The 19,793-nt window shown below is 40.1% G+C and overlaps 1 protein-coding gene and 1 pseudogene across 2 annotated transcripts in view; one reads left to right on the forward strand and one right to left on the reverse strand.

The window, feature by feature from the left end:
• Positions 1–3,807: 3,807 nt before the first annotated feature.
• The window catches only part of Kat7 (lysine acetyltransferase 7), a 32,666-nt gene continuing 16,680 nt past the window's right edge, over positions 3,808–19,793 (forward strand). The window contains exons 1-6 of one of the 2 annotated variants that reach the window (XM_020171372.2): positions 3,808–3,992; positions 6,723–6,870; positions 10,113–10,289; positions 12,434–12,673; positions 16,069–16,151; positions 19,380–19,469. In XM_020171372.2, coding sequence (XP_020026961.1) covers positions 3,978–3,992; positions 6,723–6,870; positions 10,113–10,289; positions 12,434–12,673; positions 16,069–16,151; positions 19,380–19,469 — 753 coding nt within the window. In that variant the 5' untranslated portion in view covers positions 3,808–3,977. The remainder of the gene's footprint in view (positions 3,993–6,722; positions 6,871–10,112; positions 10,290–12,433; positions 12,674–16,068; positions 16,152–19,379; positions 19,470–19,793) is intronic. The other variant, XM_020171374.2, reaches the window with a different exon arrangement.
• Positions 7,122–9,548, reverse strand: LOC141414005 (large ribosomal subunit protein eL30-like; annotated as a pseudogene).

A 19,793-nucleotide genomic window follows, 5' to 3' on the forward strand; every position in this document is an offset into this window, starting at 1 on the left:
CCTCCCCTTCTGCACATGCAGTGCCCTTGAATAGAAAGCCCTTACTTTGCGTGTCTACTGGCAAATATTTATCCTGTAAAATTCCACTTGTTTCACCTCTTCTATCAATCCTTTCCTAAACCTTTCAAATGAAACATTCCACTTCTTCCTCTGTACCACTTCTGGATCTGATTCATCCTTTTATTTTTTTCCCCCATAATACTCTAGCACTTGGGAACTATGAGCTCACTGGTCTGTCTTCCCTAGTGGACTTGAAGCTCCTTTGGTGGGGGAAGAAGGTGTTTTTTCCATCTTGGTGTGACTATGTCTACTACATAATGTCTGGATCATCAGTCTCTGTCTCTCAACCTGAAGTGAGGTTGAACAAAAAACAACCAGGGCTGGTGAAGTGCCTCAAATGGTAGGGCATCTTCCTAGAAAGCATGAGGCCTTGAGTTCAAATCCCAGTACCAAACAAACAAAATAACAATTAAAAAATACTGAGACCTAGTTATAGTTATAGCTATGACTAGGTTGGATAGAAATATAAATAACAACCATTTACTGAGCACTTTATCTCAGGAAGTATGTTGAACACTCATCTCCTTTATCCCTTACAAAACCTTGTGAGGTGGTCATTAGTGTCCCTATTTCACAGAAGAGACAACTAACACCCAGATAAATTTACAAACTTGTGTAGGTGTGGACTCTAGTGAAAAGAATACAGGCCTAAATTCTAGCTACTCGGGAGGAAGAGATCAAAGCCAGCCTGGGCAAATAGTTTGTGAAACCCTACCTCAAAAAAACCTAATGCAAAAAAAGGACTGGTAGAATGGCTCAAGCAGTAAGAGTGCCTGCCTAGCAAGTGTGAGGCAATGAAATCAAACCCCAGTACAGCCAATTAAAAAAAAAAAAAAAAAAAAAGCTTGCCTACCAAGCATGAGGTCTTGAGTTCAAACCCCAGTACCACACACACAAAATCTGCCTTGTCCAAGAACAATGCGGACATAAAGTAGCAGAGCTGAGTTTCAAATCTAGATCTAACATTAAAGCCCTATACTGGATTCTAATAAAACTCATGAGTAAAACAAAGAGAAATTATGTTCCTATTGTCTGAGAAATGAAGTGGGGAACACAATATCTTCCAAACTGTGTAAGGAAAAGTTATAAATAAGAGAGTCCATGCAAAGAATGTATCACTATGCTCTATTACCTTACAAAGAATAAATCAGAGCTGAGAGTAGTGGCAGATGCCTGTAATCTCAGTGGTTGGAAGGCTGATGCAGGAGGATTTCAAGTTCATGGACTGTCTGAGTGAAGCCCTATGTCAAAAAAGAAAAGAATGAATGAATCAGAAAACACTTTCTGAAAAACTTTCAGAGGGTTTGGAAGATATGTCTAGGCAGGAAGAAAAGCCTGTGTGGAAGTATAAAGGCAGGGACAATCGTAGCGAGTGCCTAGGTGAGGTCTGCCAGATGAGAATGAACAGAGACGATAGGCAAAGACTTTGAAATAAAGTTTCTGATGTAACTGTGTCTTGCAGAAATAACCCCAATATTCCTCCTTTCCACAGGGCCTGGTGGTGCACCCAGTACTCCAGAGGCTGAGGCAAGAGGATTGAAAGTTTGAGACTGGTCTGGGCTATGTAGCTCACTATGTATGCATAGCTACGAAAAAAAAAATTTCCCTCCCCATTCTAACTATCCCTAGATGGTCTATATCTCAATGAAACTATAAACTCTTTTTTGTCCTGGGTTTTTTTTTTTGGCAGTATTGGAGTTTAAACTTAGAGCAACATGCTTACTAAGCAGGTGCTCTACCATTTGAGCCCTCCACTAGTCTTTTTTTTGTGTTAGGTAAAAGATAGGGTCTCAAGAACTATCTCCCTGGACTGGCTTCTATCTCTGCCTTCTGAGTAGATAAGATTACAGGAGTGAACCACCAGCATCCAGCTTTAAGACAGGGTATTGCTATATAGCCCAGGCTGGGCTTGAACTCATAATTTTCCTGCCTCAGTCACCTGAGTGCTGGGATTGCAGGTGTGCACCACTATTTAAACTTTAAACTCCTTAGTGTCATCTGCAACACTAGAGAAAGCAATTTAAGAGATTAAATAATGTAAGGGGCTGGCGGAGTGGCTCAAGTGGTAGAGCACCTGTCTATCAAGTCAAGTGTGAGACCCTGAGTTCAAACCTTAACACAACCAAAAAAAAAACCAAAAACCCTGAGATAAGGAAGCTCATGATCTACTGTGGGAAGCACATAGAACATGGACTGGGCACTACGACAAAGGATGGCACAAAAAAATTGAGATGTGAAGTTAATATGAGGTCTTTGCCAGTTAGGGAGCTAGAACTTCCAAGAGTGACCTCAGGCTCACAGGGGTAAGTACAAAGTAACAGTAATATTCTGAAATGAAATGCAGGAGTGCTGGAGGGACATAGAGGAAGAAACCTATGCCACTTTCAATTAAGTTCTTACTTGCAGTTCAACCCAAGTAGATTTTTTACAGGTATTTTACAGGCATTTAAAAGCTGCCTGTGTCAACAATGGCCCAGGATATCCCAAAGGAGAGTGCTGGCTGAAGGTGTCAGCTCATGGTGGGGGAGGTGTGTGTGTGTGTGTGTGTGTGTGTGTGTGTGTGTGTGTGTGTGTAGGTCTCCATGTTAGCTGTGTGTGTGTGTGTGTGTGTAGGTCTCCATGTTAGCTGGCTTCATATTGAAATTGGTGTGTGTGTAGCTGGCTTCATACTGAAATTGGGGTTCCAGGATCCTGATTTAGTGACTGGGCTTGCCTGGATTCCATCCAGTTGCTTTTGGCCAAGACTTGGTTCTCTCAAGTCTTTCCCTCCAGGGACTTTAAATCCTCAAAGCCTGCTTTTCACTTTTCAGCCTTTTCATATGGCTCTCTTTCCAGCTTAGTATCTCAGACCAACTTGTCCTTCCCTGGGCCTCTCATTATTTAAATACCCTTTCCTTTTTGGGCTCCAGCTTCACCAAAAACATTCCTTCCTTTCTCTTCGTCCCGCACTCGTGGTTCAGGCGTCTGGATTCCAGAGGTCATTTGGACTAAATGTAGCTCCAACACTTCTCAGACTCTAGTACAGCACCGTCACATTCAAGTCGCACCCCTCCCCGCCCCCGAGGACTCTTAAATCCAAACATAGGGGAGATAGAAGCTGGGCTCTCACCACAGAGCTAAATTGGTAATTCTTTAGAACTACAGCTTTTGGAGAATAGCTTTGCATCATCCTGCAATGTGATCGACTAACTTACTTGCTATTCGCTTAGGGAGGGCAAGGGCAATGTCTCCTCTACGAGACGGGAAACTTCCTCAAAACGGACGTCACCCTTTCGTTCTTTAAAAGCCCCCCTCCCCCGCCTTTTGGGACACAAAGTGGCTCTTACAACACAGTTTCTCGTGCAAAATGTCTCTTCCCAAAGTTTATATGATAAACGGAAACGTCCTTTAGCCAATTAGGCAACAGAAGGGTTAAATCTCGGCAACCTGATGGATTCTGGGGGTTTCCTACCTCCACTCCCGAAATTAAAACGACCGGGAAGGGAAATTTTGCCCAAGGTAAAGATGAAAACCGTTAACTTCGTCGGGCTTCTGCCCCAAACAAGAATGGCTACCCCCGCCTACAAAGGGTGACACTCACCTAACTAAAAATGGCTGGCCCTAGGTTCCCGTATTGTTTCTTCCTGCCCAACTCCAAAATGGCGCTCACTAGTCTCACCAAAAGGAAGGAACCTCCCAGCACCCTCTCTGGCCCTTAACGTCAGGTGACGCTAGACCCGGCCGGAAGTGAAGGAAAAAGCGCTTCAGCCCGCGGCGCCTGCGCAGAAGATCTAGACGCTGAGAGGCAGGAGGCACTTGGGATCGTCCGCAGGATTGGGACTGCTACAGAGGCCGCCACGGAGCCCGCCGGAGCCACCGTTCCTGCTGCTGCTGCCGCCGCTGCCCGAATTGGAACCGTCGGGCCGCAGCCGCCGGCAATGCCGCGAAGGAAGGTGAGAAACGCGGCGGAGAAGGGATGGCGGGTTTCTAAGGATAGCCGATTGAGCAACGTGACGCAGTTGGCCACGCCTCGCAGTGGTCGAGTTCCAACTTGCCGCTTCCCCAAACCTAGCTCAGTCACCCTCTTTTCTCTTGGTACTCGACAGAAAAATGTGGGCCCAACTCTGGCTTCGGCCTTTGCTTGCAATTATTCCCGCCCTCTGCTTGCCTGGCTCGGAGGCGTTCTTATTGTTAATTGGTCGCTGAAACGTCTCGAAGCATATTGATTGGCTGGTGACGCCGCCTATTTGAGCCCAACGGTCACCTCCCCGCGTGCGGGGGCGGTGTCTGGGCCCGGCCTCAGCGCTCTACGACTGGCTATGGAGAACGATCCCTCCTCTCCTGATTGGTCGGGTTTCGCAGTCTGTCCCATGGGGGCGCGGTTTAGCAGAGCCTTGATTGGATGGCCCAAGTCCCCGCCCTACCAGGTGGGGATGCTGATAGGTGCAGAGGCGGGTTTGGGAGACTGCCTTCCTTTTCAGGTTGGGAGCACAACAAAGCAGAGCACTGGGTGGTGGAAAACCAGCGCCCACTCCCGAGGGATCCTACTCAGTCCTGTTGCATCTAAGCCATCATCTTCAATTATTTGCGTAGTTTGACGGTGCCTAAGAAAATGAAGTTCGTGTAATTAAAAAAAACTTTGCAGGAATTAGAAGCGTTTTAGGAGATTCCTTAAGAAAAACCTCTCTTCTGAATGAACCCACGGAGGTTAACTAGTGCTCTAAGCTAGGCAACTGCAGTGGCAGAGCCAGAACTGCAGAACAAACGTGATGCAATTCAGTAAACGTTTATTGACCACACTTTGGTTGCTGGGGATTCCAAATATTAATTAGACATGGTCCCTGGCTTAAGGTTGTCACAGTCTAATGGTGAAAACACATATAAGTAAACATAGAAAGATGTAGTAAATTCTCTACTTGGAGATGCATATTCATGCATAGTGCTACAGGAAGGGAAGTGAGGGAGCAGTTAAGTCTGCTCTGGACTTAGATGGAAAGTAGGTTGGTGAAAGGCAGAGAGAAGAGCTGAGTTCCGGGGTCAAGCCAGGAAGAGCTGGTCAGAGGTTATGGGTTCACATATCTGGGCAGGACAAGGTGACCTTCAAGATTTCCTTTTATCCTAGTGATTTTCTGTGTCTCTTCCTGGGGCCTTTACTCATTTCTAGACAAATTACCTGTGACACTTTTGGAAACCTGGATGGTATTTTGTGTATTTCTGCAGAAATTTTTCTCTTTATAGAGGCTTTCCAAGTTAAATGTTTATACTTTTAATGTCTTCTAAACTTATCTGAGTTGGTAGATGATATTTGTTAAGGCACACAAAATACAAGAATAATATTGGTGCATTAAATAGGTCTTGCAGTCCCCTTTCTACAATTTCCAAGTACAGTGAATTCCTGAAAGTATAAGTTCTTTAGTAACTTGTTTGGTGGCAAGTCTTCCTTAAATTCTCCTTAGACTACTTATGTTTTTTATGTTTATTATTTAGTGTGACTGTATATTTTGCTTCAAGAATATTAGTGTGTTTGATATGGGGTGTTATTTGTAGGATGTATATAAAGTATTGTTTCCAAAAATCTAAGAAATTATTTATTCCAAACACACTCAGTCCTGAGGGGCTTACTCTTTGGATTAACAATGGGGACTTGGGTTGGCAGTGTAGGTCAGTGGTAGAGTGTGTGCTTAGCATACTCGAAGCCCTGGATTCAATCCTGAATGCACGAACGCATACACACAAACACACGCACACATATATACAGTTTTTGAATCTGTAGTGTTTTAAGCAAATACTCTTCCTGATTTAGTAAAGGAAAGAGTATTAATGTAAAAGTAGTTCTGTGGCCAGTCATTCCTCAAGAGGCTGATTGAAATGTGATTTAAAAAAAAAAACAAAAAACCAAAAAACCCTACATTTGAATACCCATGGTTCTTCAGTAGAAGCTGACCCTTTTTTTTTTTTTTTTTGGACAGTATTGGGGTTTGAGTGCAGAGCCTCAAGCTTGATAACAAGTGCTCTACCATTTGAACTACTCTGCCATCCTAATCTGCCTTTTTTCATCACTTTTGGCATTTATGTGGAGAAACTTCAAGGATAGATGGCATAAAAAAGAAGAATTTTTATCTTTTTCTTCTTAAATTATTTTGGGAATCACAATTTTAGACCATGTTATTGTGAAATGATGTGTGGGGGTTTTTGTTTGTTTTTTATGTGATACACGTTCATGGAGACTTAGAACAAAGCTTACCCTAAAGATAAATGGGGCCTACCCACAACTACCTTGAACTTTTTTTAGGGGTGGGGGGGGCATGTTTATGTCAGCAAGGCCATTTTGAGTTGGGTGCTTTTCTGTTGTTTTGGGTTTTTTTTTTGCTTTGCTTTGTTTTATTGTTGGGTTGGGTGCTTTTTATTTCCAGCTTTAGTACTGATCTTCAAACAGAGTTGATTCAGAATTAGTGATGATGCATTAAGAATTTCCTTTCTTCATTTATTTAGCAGAAGTATCGTATTTATAGGTTGTTCCTTTTAAATGTTCTAAATAAAGGAAGTTGGCCCTGGGCAGGGAGGGTAAATGCTTGTGGAGTCCTTTCTTAGATCCAGCATCATGGTTCATTTTATTTCCAGTGCTAATACAAACCAACAGAGTCAATGCTTCTGTGCTAATGTCTGGATCTATGGTATTACAGAGGAATGCAGGCAGTAGTTCAGATGGAACCGAAGATTCCGATTTTTCTACAGATCTCGAGCACACAGACAGTTCAGAGAGTGATGGCACATCCCGCCGATCTGCCCGAGTCACCCGCTCCTCAGCCAGGCTAAGCCAGAGTTCTCAAGGTAAAAGGCTTCATTTTTCCTAATCATTCCTCACAGCAAACTAGTCATCATACTGCTGTGCTAGTTAATATGAAAACAGGTCCCTTGGCCTGGTATAGATACCAGAATCTGGGAAAGTGTATGGTATACACAAAATGCTTCCATTACTATGGTTCCACTTTGTAGATCCAAAGGGTAAATGGTTGTGAGACACAGGTACATCTTGAATCATTTGATTTTTTTTTTTTTTAAAGCAGCTCTGGCAAGTTTTATTAAAGAAAAAAATTTGCATTATTCTCTCCAGTCTGTTCTGGCATGCTTCTAATGATATCAGAATCATCTGGATCAATGATAACTAGTGTGTATACTCTGGTATTTTCCACATGCTGTGCCCAGTTCAATATTCTTGCCGATACAGTGATGAACACCAGTTCTGTTCAACACAGCATAGTATTCTATTTCAGATTTCCTCAAGGCCAGGCAGTTGTTGGCAAGGATGAACAATTTCCCTTTGCCCTGTATGATCTTTAGTCTGCTTGTACAGCAGCATGTACTTCCCACTTTTTATAACAAGTTGGAGCCTGGAGTTGATCAACTCCAGGGACTTTTTTCGTCTTTGTGGCTACCATCTTCCTGCTTTACAAAAGTGCAGGACAGCTCCCACCAACAGCAGCTGGGGAGCGAGAAAGGAAGGACTGGTAATATATATATATATATATATATATATATATATATATATATATTTTTTTTTTTTTTTTTCCCTCTCTTTTGAAGACAATGGTGTTACTATATGTAAAATGAGAATAGTATCACTTTCTGATAAAATGGTTTAGTTGCTTAAAAGGGTTTCTTGGACTTGGTATGGAAGCCTAAATACTTTTAAAAATCATGTTTGGTTCTGGGATGTACTTAGATATACATTTATTTGATAGATATTATTAGTTGTACCCAAATCTCAGTGTATAAATACTGAGAATTTTGTTTTGGTAGAAAAAAACAAGAATCTTGGGTCTGGAAGGGCATTTGAAGATTCTCTATAGCATTTAGCTATCTAGGCTTAGATTTTGGAGGGTATGCTTGACCTCATGAGGTTCTGCTCAGGAATTCCCTGAGGAAGAAAGGAGGTTACAGTTAACGTAGAAAGCCTTAATAATAGAGTAAAGGGAAAAATTATAATATGCCCTGAGCACTTGAAAAGTGTTGAATTGTTACTGCTTTGTGAGCATGTTATGGGAGAAAAATATGAGTTTTCCAAGTAAGAAAATAGAATATTCTCATAGCTATTCCTATGAGAATTACTTTAGTGCTTATTTACCTATTTAGTATAACTTTATTTACCTATTTTAGTGTAACGGTTTGAACTATTTGCCTGAATTGACCTTGAACTGCGAATCTTCCCAATTTCAGCCTCCCAAGTAGTTAGGATTATAGGAGTGAGCCACCAGCACCCAACTCCTCACTTTATTTTTTAACTTAAGGTTTCAACCAAAGTACAGCTGTTTTCTCTTAATTTCCCGATCTTAAGTTTTTACCAAAATGGAACTGTTGATAAATGGCTACTGTAATTCAGGCACTATGCTCTGTACTGGGATACTCTAATGGAAAAATCATAGCTTCTATGGTTAGAGATGTGACTCAAGTATTAGAGCACCTGCCTAGTGTGTGAAAGGCCCTGAGATCAAACCCCAGAACCGCCAAAAATAGAAAAAAGAAAGAAGATCATAGCTCTTGCCCTTATGGAGCTCACTATTAGCGTATTGTTAATGGTAACATCCTTCAAAAGGCTGGGAGCGAGGTTGGCCTTAGACTGCTGTGGAAGCCCAGATGGGCAGCAGCTAACTTAGGGCAAGTCTCCAGAACAGTCTGGTAGGAATTTACAAGTTTAAAGATTTGAAGGAGCCTTGTGGAGGTAATACAAACTTAAAATCTGGCTATGTAATTACTTTTCTCTCCTGAAAGCTTGAAAAGTTCAGTTTTCTTCTTTGGCTCATCAGTGGCTTACACATTAACATAGGATTTTTTTCTTGTTGCTTAAAATATGCTTAAGCTAGGTGTGGTGGCATATACCTACAATCCCAGCACTCTGGAGGCAAAAGCATGTTTATTTGTGGATTTTTTTTTTCTGTGCCATGGGATTTGAACTCAGAACTTCATGATTGCTGAGCAGGCACTCTACTACTTGAGCCATTATGCCAGCCCTGTTTTGTATTGTGTATTTTGTGTGTGTGTGTGTGTGTGTGTGTGTGTTGGGTATTTTCGAGATTATGTCTTGAGAACTGTTTGCCGTCACTGGCCTTGAACTGCAGTCCTCCTGATCTCTGCCTCCCAAGTAGAGGATTGTGAGTTTGAGGCCAGTGTGGGCTACATAGCTGACTCCAGGTGAGCCTAAACTACATAGCAAGACCTTCTGAAAAGAGAAAATATGCTTTAATTTCAGTTTTGAATTTCTTCTCTCCCTCTCCCCCCACATTTACTCCTTTAAATGTTATCAGATGGAGATGTGAAAGGGCTGTGAGTGCTTCAGGACAGATTTCTCCACCCAGAAGAACTTAAAAAGCAGGCTGAGGGCCTAAATCAAGTGGTAGAGCACTTGCCTAGCATTCATGAGGCCCTGGGTTCAATCCCCAGTACCACCAAAAAAAAAAAAAAAGGATAAGAGCTTGGAAAGCTCTGTTCTTATCTTACTCTTTTAAGGACATTATGATTTTGCATGAGAGAATAAGGTAGTCAGAAGTTAGTAGACTATCTGTTTGGTGGGGGTTAGAATAAGGGGAAAAAAAGGATGCAGCTAATACATAAAGCACTTAGGGATCTTGTAAAGTGATCTGCATGCATTTTCTCACTTACTCCTCACCACAAGCTATGAGGAATGTGCCACTTGTATTTTCCTTTTTAATAGGTCAGGAAACAGGCCTGGAGATACTACCGTGCCCAAGATGTCACAGCTAGTTGCTATGGAGTGGCATTGAATCAAGTTCAGTCTTTTTTTGGCAGCAGGGGTTTGAACTCAGGTACTCTTACTACTTGAGCCACTCTGCCAGCCCTAAGTTCAGTCTTGATTCTAGAACCTAAATTAGTAATACTATACTATATTGTATCTCTATGCCTGAGCTAAATTCTTTCTTATGTGTAATTTAATAAAATAGACATTTTAAGGATTTCTTGTATTTTGTGAAATATGAAGAAAAGGAAGAAGAGCTACATTCTAAATATATGGATGGAAAATAAAACATTTCTTTCATGTCTTTTAAAATCGGGATCAGATTCCAGTCCTGTTCGAAATCTGCAGTCTTTTGGTACGGAGGAGCCTGCCTATTCTACCAGAAGAGTTACTCGTAGCCAGCAGCAGCCTACTCCAGTAACTCCGAAAAAGTACCCTCTTCGGCAGACCCGTTCATCTGGCTCAGAAACTGAGCAAGTGGTCGATTTTTCGGATAGAGGTAAGTGAGCATGGTATGACTTGTATACTTTATAGAGAACATGATCAATTGCCTTTTAAGGAGGGCACTGCAGATAGAAGCTCAGTACTAACGTAATTCAGGTAGTGAATGCTGTTTGCCTGATTCCTTCCTTTTTTGTTTTTGGACACAATCTCACTATGTAGCTGAAGTTGGCCTGGACCTTGAGATCCATCGGCATCTGCCTCCTGAGTGCTGTGATTGCAGGCGGGTACCACTATGCCCAGCATATTTACTGGTTTGGGGTTTTTTTTTTTTTGTGGTACTCAGGACCTACACCTTGAGCCACTCAACCATCCCTTTTTTTTGTGATGGGTATTTTTGAGATAGGGTCTTACAAACTGTTTGTCCAGGCTGGCTTTGAACCGCAATCCTTCTGATCTCTGCCTTTGAATAGCTAGGATTACAGGCGTGAACCACCAGCTCCCGACTACTAATTCTTTTCCTATGTCTTGCGGAAGAAAGTTTGATTACTAGAGTATTGTTAAGGTCTGGAGCAGCTGGAGTATGTTGGATTGAACCTGTAATAAGAAAAAGGGAGTAGTAGGGCCTTCTCAACCACAGATGAAGAAGACTTAACTCAAGATTTTCTTACAGTGATCCTCATCACACCATTTATCTCTGAATTGCTGGCTAGAAGCACCCATCAGTAATAGGGAATGTTAAGCTATTGAGATTGTGTAATTTACTAGCTCAAAGGCCCTTAAGCAAGAGGCCTTAGAGAAGTGGTTTGAAAGCTTCTTCCAGCCAACCAACATTGTTGGTTGGTTAGCTTGCATAGTGTTTAAATATCTTTAAATTTGTTACTAGTATTTGGAAATGCAGAAATGTATAAAATGTGGATTGATGATTTATTTTTAAAAATTGAAAGATATAAAAGATCTAGCCAGGTGCTGCTGGCTCATGGCTGTAATTGTAGCTACTTGGGAGGCTGAGATCTGGAGGATCATTGTTCCAGGCCACCCCAGTTAAATAGTTTGCAAGATCCCATCTCCAAAATAGCCAGAGCAAAATGGACTGGAGGTGTGGCTCAGGGGTAGAGTATGTGCTTTGCAAGTGTGAAGCCCCAAGTTCAAACACGTCCCACCAAAAAAAAAAAAGAAATGGAAAGATCTGATGGCCTTTTACCCATTGCAATAATTGACTGAACTAAATAGTAATTGTCACCTCTAGATGGACAATGAACTTTCTGTTTGACCTTGCCAAGCCTCTGTAGGCATATGGTTTGCAGTCCTTGATTTAAGACTCCAGAATTTCAAAACTGAGTTCTTAGACTACCACTAAGCTAACTTGAGTTCTAAGACATCTGGGTGCTGGTGGCTCCTGCCTATAATCTAAGCTACTTGGGAGGCTGAGGTTGAGAGAATCTCTGGTTCAAAGCCAGCCTAGTCAGGGAGTTCATGAGACCCCCTGGGTGTGGTGGCACATGCATGTTATCTGAAGTTATGCAGGAGGCTAAGATCAGAAGGATCATGATTCTATACCATTCTGGACAAAAAAGTTTGTAAGACCCCATTTTAACAGAAAAAAGCTGGGTGTGGTGGCACTTGGCTATCATCCTAGCTCCAGCAGGTAGCTTAAAGTAGGAGAATTATGGCCCAAGCCATCCTGGGCAAAAAACAAAACCCTATCTCAAAAAACAGCCAGAGCATAAAGGCCTGGAGGTATTGCTCCAGTGGTAGAGCACCTGCCTAGCAAGCGTGAAGCCCTGAGTTCAAACTCCAGGACCACACACACACAAGAGGCCCAAGTCCATTCACACTCTCACACCACCCTGAGTAGTGTCATCCAGAAAGGTAGTCATTTTCATTTATGTTCTGTCCTGGAAGGAAAGTGGGGTGCTAATTTTTAAGGCTTATTTCCATATAGTTTTGATTACACATGATTAAAAACTTAGGAGAAGTACCAAGAAGTGAAATGTATTGGGTAAACTGCAAGTTTAATTTCAATGAGAATTTAAAAAATTTTACAAAAGGAATGGCATCTGTGTCTTTATAGCAGACAAGTAGCTAAAAAGTACTGGTTAAGTCATGGAAAGAGAGCTGGGAAGCCCATAAACTCTTTGACTAATAAACCTCTAATAAATAAGCCCCATTCACAAGTTCTACCAATTGTTGTTGCTTTAGAAACTAAAAATACAGCTGATCATGATGAGTCCCCACCTCGAACTCCAACTGGAAATGCACCTTCTTCTGAGTCTGACATAGACATCTCTAGCCCCAATGTGTCTCACGATGAGAGCATTGCCAAGGATATGTCCCTGAAGGACTCAGGCAGTGACCTCTCTCATCGCCCCAAGCGCCGTCGCTTCCATGAAAGCTACAACTTCAATATGAAGTGTCCTACCCCAGGCTGTAACTCTCTAGGTGAGTATACTTTAGCTTCATGACTCTGTTCTGCAGTTTGTTCGTTCGTTCTCTCTTTCTCTTTCTCTCTCTCTCTCTCTCTCTCTCTTAGGATCTTCCAGATGTGTTCTTATGTTCTGTTGTAATCTAGCTTCTTAGATTCTTCAGTAGTTATGTGTTCAGAATAATGAGTTGCCCACTTGAATAAAAACATTTCTGCTTCTTGGTCTGTTGTTTGAAATAAGATAGCAGGAAATTAACTACGATGAACCATTCAGTTTATTGAAAGCTGTTCCCAGTTAAAAATTCCTGCCTTTTCTCACCAAAAACAAAATTAAAAGAAGATCAGTTATCTCCAAATATCTCATTATATGCTACATAGCTGGTGATTCTGAGGACTGGTATAGCATAAGCTAGTGCACAATAGTGGTTGCATAGCGACAGCTGTGAAGGAAATGCTAAAACAGGTTTCTTATCAAGGGGCTATGAAACTAACAGAGTACACTGAGGCTCTGGCCTTTGTGACTTAAGTAGTTTTTTAGGTCTTATGGCTTTGTGTATTTAATAAGTGTAAGTAGGATAAAACATTTCTTCTTGATAAATAAGTATTCTATTGTTTTCTTAAGGCTTTTAATCCTTTTATATAATGATTTAAAGGTCATTTGTGTTGCTTTTTGGTGAGCTGAGGTGCAAATGTTGAGTTAAAATCTGTGCCTCAAGTTGGAAGGCACTGAATGGGAGATAAGGCACCTTTTACTACAAATGTTTTGGTTTTCCATTGCATATAAACTTAGGTTTACACTTACTAAAGTCTATAAAGTGTGCAGTAGCATTATGTCTTTAAAAAAAATACCTATCTTAATTAAGAAAGAGTTTTGTTAAGGATGTTAATGATCATCTGACCTGTTGGAAAAATGACACCAATACCAATCAGCCAGGCGCCGGTGGCTTGTGCCTGTAATCCTAGCTATTTGGGAGGGTGAGGTTGGGAGAATTGCAGTTCGAGGCCAGCTTGGGCAAATAGTTCACAAGCCCCCATCTCCAAAATAACCAAAGCAAATGAAGTGGAAGGTGTCTCAAGCAATAGACCACCTGTTTTGCAAGCACAAAGCCCTGAGTTCTAACCCCCGTCTCTAAAAAGAAATAAAAAGAAAAATGGTACCAATAGACTTGCTTGACACAGAATTGCCACAGACCTTCAATTTGTAAAAAATGGAATGTACATGAAGCACAATAAAGTGAGGTAATGCCTATATCTAAAAACAAGCTTGCACAGAAGTGACACTACATTTTATATATGGTGTTTGATCACTGAAGATAGTTTTTGTGTCCTAGGAAGCATTATGCTTGTTTAACCGCAGAATACATTCTGAGAAGATGTACTTAACACAGACCTGGATGGTATAACTTACCGTACGCCTAGGTTGTTAGTGCACATGCATGTGTGTGTGTGTGGTATGTACAGCATATTGCTCCTATGCCCCAGTGAACAAAACAACCTGAGATTAAATCAAGCACAAGAGAAAACTTGCAGTTAAGAGATGTGATAAACTCAAGATACATGAGGCTGCTGCTGGTATTTTAGAGTAAACCTTTTTAATAAATAAAAGATCTAGGGTTATAAATAAAAAATAAGTGTACTCTCAAATAACAATGAAGAGTATAGTAAATATATAAACCAGTAACAGTTGTTTATTGTCATTATCAAGTATTACATACTTCACACATAATCATATGTGACATACTTTCTGTGACTGGCAGCCCAATGGGTTTATTTATACCACCGTCACCACAGACATGAGTAGCATGCCACCCTACCATGTTATAGCAACTACATTGCCATAAGTGATGGGGAATTTTCAACAGTTAACAAGTTAACTGAAACATTGTTATTACAGCAATAATAACTAAGTGTATGACACTCAAAAATTGCATTTATAACAATATAGTCCCAGAGAATTGGCAGCCTGAATGTCATAAAATATCAACCCCTTACCCTTGGACTATTTTCACTTTTAAAACTAACTCTGTAAATCATGTTATATAATTTTTAAAATCCCATTGTTGACAGGTGCCAGTGGCTCACGCCTGTAATCCTAGCTACTCAGGAGGAGCGCAGTTTGAAGCCAGCCTGGGCAAATAGTTCGAGAGACCCTATCTTGAAAAAAACCTTCACAATAAAGGGCTGGTGGAGTGGCTCAAGGTGTAGGCCCTGAGTTCAAACTCCAGTACCACAAAAAAAAAAAAAAAGCCAACACAAAAAAAGGCTAGCAGAGTGACTTAAGTGGTAGAGCACCTGCCTGCTAAGCGTGAAGCCCTGAGTTCAAACCCCAATACTGCAAAAAAACCAATAATGTCTACCCCAAATTAAGTATCTTTTCTTTCCATGAAAGATAGGTGAAGATTTTTTGTAGACTTGCGGCTCAGCCTAGCTAGTTTATCCTTTTACATCATTAAAAATGCTCGCCAGCTTTTTCAGTCTTTAGTGTTTTATAAACCTCTTGGTTAAAAAGATATATAACAAGAAAATAATGTTCAGTTCACTGTGTGTTTTTTTAAAAACTACATGAAGAAGAGAAGAATGGGCTAGGGATGTAGCTGTGTGAAAGGGTCTAGCATGCATGAGGCCCTGGGTTCCATTGCCAGCACCACAAAAATAGAAAGCTGTCCCTCTAGATAAAATAAGCTTTCTGTATTAGTACTCACATTTTCCCCTTTAAAGACCTTGTTTAATTATAGAAGTTTAGTCATAAGTCTAAATCTTTAAACAAGATTAAACCATGAGTATGTTTAATCTTGTTCAGAATTGGGGCTGGAGCTGTGGCTCAAGTGGTAAAGAACATGCTTAGTAAATGCGGAGCCTTGAGTTTAAGCCCCGGTGCTGCCATAAATCAATCAATAAATAAATTAACAAAATCATCAAAATATGTTTGTTTATATGATAGAAAATGCCATTTTCTTCCTTTTTCATAAGTCTTTTGATTATTGAAAGTTGTTAAATTCAGATTGGATAACTTTGCATAGTAGAAAGAGTAGTACCCTTATTTATGCATATTACTTGGTCAATGTAACATAGGAAAGTTAAATTCCGCCAAAAGAAGGTGTTCCTCTTTGTAACTTTGTGCCTTACTGTAAATGTGTAACTTTTTGACATTTTGGGATTTCATAATATTTATATCATCAGAACAGAAGGAACTACAATACATTGAACGTACACAAGTATGTTCATTGCCAGATCCATCCTGTGGAAGAAAAGAATTTCTGGTGGGTATAAGTCATAGCCCTGACAGCATTATCTTTGGAAAATATATTTAATAAAAGTGATATAGCAAGAAAATAGGTTTGTTATAGAAAAAAATCTCACTTTCTAAGTGTAAATCTTCTCTGTGGAGATAAAGTTTTCCCTCCTTTAACAGGACACCTTACAGGAAAACACGAGAGACATTTCTCCATCTCAGGATGCCCGCTCTATCATAACCTCTCAGCTGACGAGTGCAAGGTAATTGTATTCTCATTTATTCAGCATATACTTACTGACTGCTTGCTATTTGCCTGGCACTTTGTTAAACACTGTTGATACAGTGGTGAACAAGATGGAGAAGGTTCTTGGTCTTACATTGTGGTGGAGGAAACAATAAAAAACAATTATGCTTAAAAAATATATAGTTACACAGACAGAAGAATTAAGTATGTAATGTGTGCTTTGGAAGACAGTAGCAAGGGAATTATCTGTATAATATTTGGAACTTCAACCAATAGTGCATTTTTTTTTCCCTATTGATAATTGACTTCAAAGATTGCTAGGGACGTGCCTTTTCTACTCGGGCACAATTTGCATAGATATGTGAGCTCAGTATTGTGCATTAGGTTCTCTTAGAAATCTGTGAAGTTACTTTGCTTTTTTAAATATTTTCATAAGTCTTATCCTCTGTCCATTTCTGTAGAATACTTTCTTTTGGTAACTCTTATCATACCTACTCTTGTTTAATTCTTCTTTTAAATTCTTGAAAAATATACCTTCTTAACTAACCTTTGAGATTTGGGAATAACATTTGAGAATAGAACCTAAGGTGCTAGTTCATGTGTTCCTGCATGAGTTGCTGCTACCAAGGATGAAATCAAAAAGCTAATTGTGGGGAAGTAAGAACTGAAAATGTTATTTGAATAGATTGCTCGGGTAGTACTAGTTATCCAAGCTAAATATTTTGGTTAAACCAAAGTGTTAATTATTTTGTTGTTCTTTGCTATCAAGGCCCGGGTTACAGATTTATGCTTGTCTGAGCTGGCTTCATTTTGAGAAAAATTAGATTTCCTATCTAACATTAGTTCTCCTCGATTCAGGAACTTGTTTTCTTACTTACAAGTAGATCATAGGAGGGTAAGTCTTCTTTTATGTGTTTAGTCCTTTAGTAAGGTAGTACCCTTCTATTGGTTATATGTATTTTAAAGTTGAGATTCCCAAGCCTATTTTTCTTCATTCCAAATCTTTTTATAAGCAATGCAGTTTCTGTTCTGTGTAGGGTCTTCCTATTGTCTTCTGTCAGATCAGAGCAACTCTGTTGTCAGCTCTGCCAACATCTGATTCACAAGTTGACGAGTCATTGGTTAATTATTTCTCTGAAAATAACTGTACTCACTGTATTTTCAGAATTCTTCCTCTGCTACTTGTCTTTAAACATAACCATCTGATACTGTGGTTGGTTTTATATCAAAATCTTCCTAAGGTGTAACTTTGAAAATCATTGGCTTATAGTAGTATCTACATGTTATCTTAAGCAATTTATTTTAAAACAAGAACAATTTCAGTTTAGGGAAGAAAATTCTGAAAAAAGGAAACCTTTCTGTCCTTAATTTCTCCTCATGTTTTCCCTCTTCTTTGCAAGGGGATTGAGGCTTAGCATAATCCCTCTTTACTACTGGACCATGTGCCTGGAGGATCAGGAGAATTTTTGAAAGATAATATACCTTTATTGCACTTAGAGTCCCAAATGGAAAATAAAGACTGGTTCCTCACATTTATAAAATACTCTATAGAGTTTTTGTTTTTTCTTTGTGAACTTAGGGCCTCATGCTTGCTAGGCAAGCACTCCACTACTGAGCTTTATCCCTAGCCTACCAAAAACTCTTGAATTTTAAAGCTACCTACATATATATGATTGTTCTTGAATTTCTCAGTAAACCTTAGCAGACAGCAATATTACCATTTCTTTTCAGTCATGTTTTTCTGTGGCTGTGTGTGCTAACAACTGTTAAAGATATTTGTGCTCTGAGACCAAGATTAAAGATTGCATTCATCTCTCATGGAGGGAGACAACACAAACTTACAAGTTAATAAGTAAATAAGAATACTGTGTAATGAAAAATACTTATAAGGGACAAAAAGACTAAAGATAAGAGTGACTGTTTCTGGGGTGGAAGGTCCCAATGCACTGTCTTTGCTAGGGGAGGTAAGGAAGACCTTTTCTGAGAAGTTGGCATTTGATCTAGGACATGTATGGTGGCAAAAAGACCATTTTCTAAAGATCTAGGAAAAGGGACGACTAAGAAGAAGAAATGACAAGTATAGAGGCCAGGACGTGGGGATTGACTCCTGGTTTGAGGGATTAAAAGTAGCTCGGTGGCTGGAACATTACACACGAAATGAAGCAGGATTCAAATCATGAAGGCCTGAGGTCGTTGGCATAAGGACTATGTTTTTATTCTAATGGCAGTGGGAAACATTCACATGAGCAGAGAGACATGATACAATTTCATGAACATTTTGTTGAAATGACAGCTTGCTAGTGTGTGGAAAATGGACTGTCTGAAGATAAGATAGAAGATAGAGTGATTGATTGGAAGGCTGCTCAGAAGTTTCTGGCAGTAGATCTTAGCCTGGACTTGTGTAGCGTCAATAGAGGGTTTAAGAATAGGTTGGATTGAGGATATATTTTGGAGGCGAGCAAGCAACTAGATTTGTAGATGGAGTTGGTGTGAGAGAGGAGAAAAAGAGAAGAGAAGAATCAGGGATGACATCCAGTGTTTGACCAGATCAGTTGTTTAGATGATGTTGCAATTTACCGATACTAGGAGGATTTGGGATGGAGCAAATATGTGGGAATGCTACTTCTGTTTTGACCCTGCTAAGTTGGCAGTTGGATATGAGGTCTCAGTTCCTAGATGATGAAAGTGAAAATATTGAGAGCTGATGTGATTTATCTGAGAGTGTGTAAATAAAGAGTTCAGTTTCCCTATAAACTGAACCCAGGTTTTCTTTACTTTCTGTTTCTTTTCTTCTTTTTTGAGACAGGGTCTCACTATGTTACCTAGATTGGCCTTGAACTCCTGGGCTCAAGTGATCTTCCAGTCTCAGCCTATTTAGTACAGGCACATGCCACTGTGCTGCCCTGAAACAAGGTTTTCTAATGTACTTCCTTCATCTATTCTTACACTTCTTCACAGTTTCTTATCAGTACAGTGGAAGGAGTCTGGTTCAGAATCACCAGACTTAATTAAAAATCTTAGCTTTACCACCATTTATCAGTGATCATTTCCCTTCTCTGGTTCTCAGTTAATGGCTGAGAAACCATAATGTGAGATTTGCCTTATCTCTTCCTTATAGATTGTGATAATAAGTGTACTCTTATTTTCAAAGTGCAGCATAAATTCAAGGGATTTGAATTCTTATGCTTTAAGTAAACATAGTCTTAGAAGCAGGTGGATTTATTGACATTGTTGATGGTTGCAGGTGAGAGCACAGAGCCGGGATAAGCAGATAGAAGAAAGGATGCTGTCCCACAGGCAAGATGACAACAACAGGCATGCAACCAGGCACCAGGTATGGGCCTTGTAAAATAGTTGTAGCCATTCACAGTTTTAGATTTGTGTCTTAGATCTCCTTTGCCCCTCAGCTGTCTTTATAGGCATATCCATGCTTGTTTCCTATGGTGTGTCTAAGTTCTCTTATAGGCATTAGTTCAGAATCATGTTTGTTTTTCAATTAGTACATTTTCATAAAGCAAATACTTTTACATCAGAATTGGAGGAATCAAGCTATTTATCATAATAACAGTGGTAATAGTGATAAAGGATATTCTGATTATTAGAAAGATTACACTTGCTCTTCCATTTCTTCATTTTGCATCCTTTTTTTTAACCCATT

Source organism: Castor canadensis, chromosome 11 (genome assembly GCF_047511655.1).
Source record: "Castor canadensis chromosome 11, mCasCan1.hap1v2, whole genome shotgun sequence".
In the NCBI taxonomy this organism is placed as follows: Eukaryota; Metazoa; Chordata; class Mammalia; order Rodentia; family Castoridae; genus Castor; species Castor canadensis.